This window comes from Ostrea edulis, chromosome 5 (genome assembly GCF_947568905.1).
Source record: "Ostrea edulis chromosome 5, xbOstEdul1.1, whole genome shotgun sequence".
In the NCBI taxonomy this organism is placed as follows: Eukaryota; Metazoa; Mollusca; class Bivalvia; order Ostreida; family Ostreidae; genus Ostrea; species Ostrea edulis.
Window position 1 is genome coordinate 23,221,653 of NC_079168.1, and position 8,809 is coordinate 23,230,461.

At 35.4% G+C, this 8,809-nt stretch overlaps 1 protein-coding gene across 4 annotated transcripts in view; it reads left to right on the forward strand.

Annotated features, from left to right (window-relative positions):
* The window catches only part of LOC125652079 (sushi, von Willebrand factor type A, EGF and pentraxin domain-containing protein 1-like), a 29,956-nt gene extending 22,636 nt beyond the window's left edge, over positions 1–7,320 (forward strand). For 3 of the 4 annotated variants that reach the window (XM_048881040.2, XM_048881041.2, XM_048881042.2), the window contains 8 exons: positions 51–239; positions 348–512; positions 663–779; positions 1,146–1,331; positions 2,620–2,775; positions 4,602–4,769; positions 5,696–5,798; positions 6,043–7,320. In XM_048881040.2, coding sequence (XP_048736997.2) covers positions 51–239; positions 348–512; positions 663–779; positions 1,146–1,331; positions 2,620–2,775; positions 4,602–4,769; positions 5,696–5,798; positions 6,043–6,202 — 1,244 coding nt within the window. In that variant the 3' untranslated portion in view covers positions 6,203–7,320. The remainder of the gene's footprint in view (positions 1–50; positions 240–347; positions 513–662; positions 780–1,145; positions 1,332–2,619; positions 2,776–4,601; positions 4,770–5,695; positions 5,799–6,042) is intronic. The other variant, XR_008802793.1, reaches the window with a different exon arrangement.
* The last annotated feature ends 1,489 nt before the right edge of the window (positions 7,321–8,809 follow it).

An 8,809-nucleotide genomic window follows, 5' to 3' on the forward strand; every position in this document is an offset into this window, starting at 1 on the left:
AAAACAAACGTAATTTTCCAGCAAATGAAATTTTGATTTGAATTTCAAAGGTTGTCCCCCTCTGAGGAGGGGATTTGGAAGCAAAGCTAATTGCACTACCTACACTGACGGCCATCAAGTTTGCATCATATCTTGCCGCTCAGGGTATAGTTTCCCTCCTTCTAACCAGCCTCTTCCAGTGTATGTATGTGGCCCAAACACGTCCTATACCTGGAATGGGGCGCCGCCAGCATGTGGACGTAAGAGAATCTAAATCTACAACGAAATCTAAATATATTTTGTTTATGACAAATGTTTATATTGAGGATTGAAACTCTAGTAATGAACGGACTATTTCCTTTATACAGGTGCAAATTCGCCAAGCAGGATCTCAATGGTTTCTTACGTTACATACAGTCCCGACATACTGTGTGCTGATGCCACGACTGCTGCTTCCAAAATAAAGGCGAACTTGGAGTCATCTTTACCATGCTCCCTCAATGCATCCTGTTCAGTTGATGTAACAACACCAGGTTAGATAAAATGTATATTTACCTTTCAAAGTTGCATAAACACCGTAGTTACAAAAACAGTTCATTCTTGAAATTGTACTTACAAAACAAGAGCAACTATCTAAGAAAACAAAACAAATTAGGATGAATTTCCACCTTAATAATCTCTAGGTTGCTCTACCTCGGGACGCCGCCGAAGGTCTACTCTGTCACAAACCATCACTCTAACCCAGACGTTTACTTCAGGCGATAATTTAAATCTTGAAGCATTTGAAGATTCTGGAAATGGTGAGCATTTGTTTATAGTGTTTTTATTTTAAAAAAAACATTTTGTTCTTCAATGTAACCGCTTTCTTTCTCTTCATTCCGTCCCATAGGTATCCGGGTTAGAATAGGTCTTCAGTACCCCTTGCTTGTCGTAAGAGGCGACTAAATTGGGCGGTCCTTCAGATGAGACCGCAAAAACCGAGGCCTCGTGTCACAACAGGTGTGGCACGATAAAAGATCCCTACTTGCTCAAAGGCCGTAAGCGCCGAGCATAAGCTAAAATGTTACAGCCCTTCACCGACTATGGTGACACCTCCATACGAGTGAAAAATTCTCAAGCGGAACGTTAACCAGTATTCATTCAATCAAACATTCTCTTCATTCCAGTGAGTCAACCTCTGTACGATTTGTTAATGGGCATCTCTGCACTAGAGGCTTCAGCAGTGCAGATTAATAGTTCACACAGTGTCTTGCAGTTTGATATCAATGGTGTTCAGTACACATCAACGGCTGTGACAACAAGCTCTGACGTAGAGTGTCCAAGTGGTCAAGGAAGAAGCGAAGCACTTTGCAGTAAGTTGTTGTCCTGAAATCAAGTGACGAAAGGTATTATGATCTCAGGATTCAATGATTACATATATTTTATATATATATATATATATATATATATATATTGTATATATATTTGTGTTTTAATAATGTAAAGGAAAGGCGTTATAATACAAAGCGGAAGCATGATAACATTTTTGTGTTTTTCTTTTACATTATAACGCCTTTGATTCGCATTATTACGCCTTTAGGAATATTTAAAGTTGTATGGTTCGAATTTTGAAAAAACTTTCCACCTTGTAAATCCACTGTTAACACATCGCATGTACGTATTTGTGAGGCTGTATGAAATTTCATACATTATTTCACTTGGTTTAGCCAGAATTTACAGTTTAGCCGTCACTCGGCCATTTCAAGTAACAATCACGTGACCAGTTCAGACTTTCAGATCATCGGTAGTTCTATGTGTAAAGCTGTGTATTTTGTTACAACAGTACTTTTACATAAGTTTAAGAGAAATAAAATTGTGAAATACCTCTTAGTAATTCGTTGTTTTACGCTCTTTCAGTTAAAATTAAAGTTAGACAGTTGACGCTCATGGGTCTATTTACAGACGCCTAACATTTATGCATACTCACTATATTTACGTTTAAGATAACCTCACTGTTTTCTTTTACATGCAAATGTTTTCAAGCATGTAATTAAGGGAAAGTTAATAGCTTTAAAAACTAATTAATCTGCTTTAATGTAATTCTGTACAAAAATGATTCTTGAACGTCGGATCATACAGCTTTAACATTGTAGAATTATATTTTGAGACTCTTTCATCGCCAACTTTTAGGGCGTTTCAGGTTTTGAACAACTGCTATGAGTCCATCATCCCTACTGTCCGAAGCCTTTCTATATTCTTTATAAGCGAGCGTCTTACACCGAACAAGTGAAGTCTGTCCAAAACATTTATTAACTTATTTTGTGACTTTAGGATCAATTGTCTATTGTTGCTCGCACAATTTGAATCACTGTTACGGGGAATGAGTCTCATCATACATCTGTACAACTTCTACCGCTTTCTGATTTGAGGTAGCTTTATTGAATAAACAAAAACAGGTTGATGACGTCATAACATCATGACGGCGTGAACGTTTACTCTTAATCACTCCAAGCATAACAAAATGACAAGCTTAACAGTTTAAATGATGTAAAAATGAAATGGGTACGATGATTGATGACAATTTTACTGAAGGTTAAAATAGTATAAGATGCTTTAGATCACCTGTATAGGTATAGGTATATGTCTGTGGTCTGCTTTCAGTTGATTGTCCGGCGGGTACCTACTCACAGTCAGGTGGTTGTGTATTGTGTACAGTCGGATTCTATCAAGATGAACTTGGAAAGTCCTCCTGCAAATCGTGTCCCAGCGGGCTAACTACAAAATACCAAGGAAGTCAGGATGTGCTGGATTGCTCGGGTTAGTTAACATATAAATGTTTGTACAAATCTAGCAAGATTCTGTTTTATATAGCAGATTCCAGATTCCGCGATTCCTTATGAAATTTAAAAGAATTAGGGCAAATTTTAGATGCTTATCGTTGAACGAGAGGAAGTAATGTTGGACCCTTTTGCACTCGAAGTTTAATGTGCGGAGTTTTCACAATTCATATTGTTACATTCAACACAATTGAAACATGATATTATTTATGAACAAACGTAGAAAAGGGGAAAGTTACTCACAGGATTTTCGTATGTCCAAAAGAAATATTTAATCCTTTTAATTTTCTTTACACTTTTTATGCAGACCTTAGATATAATCAAAAATTTCTGCTTTGCATATTTTCACCCAGTTCATTAAGTGAAAAGGTGACGATAATGAACAGTGATAAAACTCATAACTCCTATAAAGAATAAAATACTTAAGAGTAGGGCAATTACGGACCCTAGACATACCAGAGGTGGGATCAGGTGTCTAGGAGGAGTAGGCATACCCTATAGATAGGTCTCACCCATCATAAGCCCTATATCCTGATCGGGTAAACGGCGTAATCCGTAGTCAAAACCAGTGTGCAAAGAACGGTCTCAATTATCATGAAACATATTAGCATCTGGTACATCAAAATTGGTACCGTATAAGTTTTACATCAGATAGCATTTTACTCCATGATAGTTTGCATTGATTTTGTTGGTAAAGATTTACATTGCAAAGGGAAAAATCACTTGCATTATTTTCAGACATGTTCCTATTCATTCAAATATCATGTTATGAGATTGATCACTGTTCGTTATCTTCACCTTACATGTGATAATTGTGCGCAAATCATACGAAAACTCGCACATTCAAATTAACATCATGATTTGGTTTACCAGGTAAATTAGTTTGGAAGGTCCTTAATTAAAAAGCATTGGGTTCATTGCAGGGGTGTTTTTTCAACGGAGACCTTCAAATATATTTTTTATGTTGATGACAATACTGACTCCTTGAATATCCTTTTTTCACTAATACGATAAAAATAACTAAATCATATGGTATATATATCAGTATTTTGCCTGTGCTAATTATAGGAATATTAGTTCATAACTTTTGCAATTTTTTTCTTTTTTCTTTCAAATAACCCTCTGTTAAGACTTCAAAATACAGTGAAGACAGCATTTCGCAAATCCTAGGGTCATTATAATAATCTAATATGCAAATACATTGTACTGCATGTCTTTGAGTGGAATGCTATCTGACGTTTTTCATACCAATTGTGAAGCATTTCTTTATAAATTGTTATGTTTACTTCGGATTATTCTGTTACTTTATCAAGATAAGAAGCTTACGGCGGGTGTAACAGGTCAACAGAGGGTGCTTTCTCCTCCTACACACCCGATCCCACCCCCTGGGTTCCATGTTTGCCCTACTCTCAATTTCGTATTCTTTATGACATTGATCGCTGTTGGATGTTCATTATCTTCACTTTTACAAATACATGTATATTCCGATTTTGAAAAACCCTTTTTGGGGTCACAGAAAGAATGTACACTATAACGGTGAAGCGGTGTTTTATTCCTTAGATTTTAGAAGATACGTATAATTTAATTTTACAAGAAAATTTCTGTAATAATCTAACTTGTATTATAACGAAATTTAAACATATTACATTGCCCAATTATGTATAATAAAAGTGGAATGAAAAACCAGATATATGTATACATGTACATGTATATTTGGTTTTTTGCCCCGCAAATAGAAGTTACAAACTACGTTTGAAAAGAATATGTACCTGTGCGTGTCATCAAAAACTTTTTTGTTTCAATCAGAAAATAGTACCTTCTTAACAACGACATCTTCGGCAATAGCCTCTTCAGCTGCAACCTCTTCAAACTCTACTTCCACAACTTCGCCCGTAACACCGACGCTACCAACAACTGTTACGTCACTCTCTAGCACTGAAGATTCCTCACATGAAAGTTCAAAAAAAGAAAAAGGTATGTCTGCTGTCATTGTTTATGTATTCAATTATTTGTATGGTCATTTCCATCATCTTGTATTCTACATTTACAAGTCGCAATAGTTCAGTGATTACAGTGTATAAAATGAAAAAATAGTTAATGGTTGCTACTTCGCCAAATGTTCGATATTTTAAGTGAAAAATTATTGTGGGTTTAAGAATGAGGTTTCTTTATCATGCCAAGGTTTACCAGGACACAGGACCTCCATTTTTAAATTGATATCCGAAATTCTTTTGACTTTAGTTTCTAAGGCGGTACGCTTTACATACTATCTATGTAAAGCGTTGTAGCTATGATGCTGTGCAGTGACGGGGAATCGAACCTGGGAGCTTGCGGGTTGGGTAGCAAATGCCGTAACCACTAACATACTCGTATAATTTAGAATCAGTTTTGTTCAAACCATGGTCTTCGGTTTGAAGTTGTTCAAAAATCTTCTCAACAAAAGCAAAGTAGCAGCCTTTCAAGATTAAACCTTTCAAGATTAAAACTTGTTGTGCCTTCACTCATGGGGAAAAGGTTTGGATACCAACAATTCTACACTGCATATATAATGCTTGTAATTTGACAATGAGTACCCTACTCATTGTCAAATTACAAGCATTATATATGCAGTGTAGAATTGTTGGTATCCAAACCTTTTCCCCATGAGTGAAGGCACAACAAGTTTTAATCTTGAAAGGTTTTTTTTTAAAGAGAACTGCAATACCACATCACTATACAAATATCCTCGTGTAATATCAAATCTAACCCCTACCAGCACTTGACCACTGAATTGTTCATGCAAATGTATACAGGTAATAAAAAAACAAAGATCAGAGCTATGTGTCCATTAGTCTCTCGTTAAAGTTTATTTCCATTTCTGATCAGCAGTGTATATGCATGACATTATTCTGTATTTTCAGATAAAGATGGCGTTTTACTTATAGCATGTGTGATTGTAGCCGTAGCTGTGCTTATCACAATCCTGTCGATCATCAGCATTCTTACATTTAAACATCTGAAAAGGTGAGGTCTACTGGATATTGTCAAGTACAAACTTTCATCACTACCATGATGTAAATTCCGTGACTGTAATATGAACATCTTGCAGTATAACGATACATGTCTTCATAATTCGAACAGCTCAGTAAATTACAAAACTTCAAGTGAACGAACAAGCTCCTCCAGGAGTTGTAAAAGAATTCAAATTACTCTTAATCGAGATATCTGCATGCTGTAAAATAATTTTTCTATTAAACCTCTTTCACAGGATTCGTTTTCACCGTGAGTCGAGTACAATGAAGGGAAGCTGGGCCAGCCTCAGTATGGTAAAACCACAGGAAGTGTGCAGGGCGCCCCCTACATCACATATTTACCACGGCATGCCTGTTAAAACGAAGTTTCATCCATTGACAGTGGAAACGTTTTGACCCCACCCACAAAGATTCATGGCTGTGAACTCAAACCTTCGTATTACAGCCATAGTATATGTGTGTCATTAATGTTAATTTATGATGAATGGTTCGGTCAACTAGAAGTGATTGAATGTCTTTGCGAGTATACTCGGCGATATAGTGAATTATAAAATATATGGATATCAATTAATGCAATTCAGTTGTATAGTATATTTTGCAATAACATAATGTTATGACAGACAATGATAAACTAGTATAACAGAAAAAGCAGTCAATATCAAATTGAAATATTTTGTGTTTATGTTCACTTTTTAGCCGAGTTGCGTAGCAAATCTCTGCTTTTAAATTGACGAAGGATGGGCGTCCAGTCGGGCGAGCGTCTGGGTGGGCGGCGTCCACAATTAGCTTGTCCGGTCTCTAACTGTCATACTTTTTGGTGCATCTTTGTCAGATTTACATAACATAATCACATCCAAAAGAGGAAGGTTCCTATTTATTTTGAGGTCCAAAGGTCAAGGTCTCTTGGTCACTAAATGCCATAGATTTGAGCTTGTCCAGTCTCTAACTTTCATACTACTAGGGGCATCTTTGTGAAACTTATATAACATGGTCACATCTAAAGGAGGAAGGTTCCTATTTATTTTGAGGTTAAAGGTTAAGGTCACTTTGTCACTAATGCCATAGATTTGAGCTTGTCCGATCTCTAACTTTCATACTACTTGGTGCGTCTTTGTCAGACTTGCATATTTTGATCACATCCAAAAGAGGAAGGTTCCTATTTATTTTGAGGTCAAAAGGTCAATGTCTCTTTTTCACAATATACTGTAGATTTGAGCTTGTTTCTAACTTTTATACATGTACTTGTTGGTGCATGTTTATCAGAATCCTGATGACATTCAAGATTCATGTTGCTTTTGAAATCGAAAGGCCAAAGGTCAAGGTCATTATCACACTAAATACCTATTGCGGCCATTCAAAGCTTCATACTTATAAACTATATTAAATACGTGCATGTTTTTACTTCGTGAATGCAAGTGTGAATAATTTTCCAAACTGTAACTCGGCCATACGCATCTTTGATGCGTTTTAGCAATTTTTACAAAAATATGCTAATAAAAATTAGTGAGATTGTTCGTCGTTTTTATTTTGATTTTGTGCAGGGAATATTGCTTCAAGGGTTTTAGATTCAGTGTACTTCTTTGGGATATGTTATACCTTTCGGTAGTATCACTAGTCTTAAACACAATTTTCCTTGATGATTTACATATTGCATCAACAAGAAAAAGTAGATACTTCAGAATCGATGTGATAGCACAATGGAAGATTCTCGAGTTGATATTGAATCTTCAGTACCTTAAGATGCTTGTATATTAATGATGACAAATTATCATCCTGCTGGTCTTCAGAAGATTTTTATAAAATATTTCCACATATATTGCCATGTAAATATTTGATGATTTAAAGAACTTAAAACTGAAATCTGCACAACCTCAGACTTCTTGCATATTGATATGAATAATCATGACCCTGTTGGTCTTGAGAGGATGATTTTTAAAGATTCTTCCCTGTAAATTTCCATTAAAAAACTTTATTTCCCTACTATGGCGCCACCCTACACCCCAAGCCTAGAGCCATAATTTGAACAAAATTGAATTTACACTACCTAAGGCTACTTGTATATTGATACGATTAACCATGACCCTGTTGTTCTTGAGTAGGAGATTTTTTTAAAGATATTTCTATACAATGTACAATGTATATCCTAAAACAAAACTAAAATTCCATATTGTAGCTACACTCTACTTTTTGGGGGCCTTCATGCTTGCATGCAAGGTGAAGATAACGAACAGTGATCAATCTCATATCAATTTCTAATTGTGGTACTGTTGCTCTTGGGGAGAAAAGATTTTTTTTTTAAAGTTTTTACCTTTATTTCCATAAAAACTTATCACATTGAGACTCCACCTTACCCCATGGTGTCGTGATTTGAAAGACTTGAATCTACACTACATTGAAATGCCTGCAATATGACTGATCATGACCAGTGATTCTTAAAACACTGTAACACATGTAAAACTTTGATCCCCTGTTTTAGTCCCACGATAAGCTTTTATCTGGGAAGCTTTCATGTTAGTTTTGTCTTTCCTTGACCAGTAGTTGTTGAGAAGAAGATTTTTAAAAGTTGACACTATATTTTCACTATTTCTTAATTATCTTTCCTTTGAAATGGGTTTGACTTTTTATTTAAATATATATGAATATAGAAACTGGTGGGACTTTATATCAGAGACATGTCTTGAATTTATCACTCATCAGAAGGGAAACTAATGACCTTGTGGCTGTTCATTTTTATTCCGATTTTCACAACATGCATAATTATAGCATATTAGGCATTGAAAAACTGTATAGGAATGATATTTACCGGAAATATAGAGAAATCTATGGAAGAAAAAGCTTAATACAAATGTACCAGTTGGCATAAACAAAAGGGAACATCACTGTCTATAAACTATCTTAATGAACATTTTTGCGTGTATGTATATGTGTATTATCTATTTAAATTTTTAAAAAATTATGTTTATTAACATGAAGTAAAAATATTAACAGTTTAGTTTCGGCTTA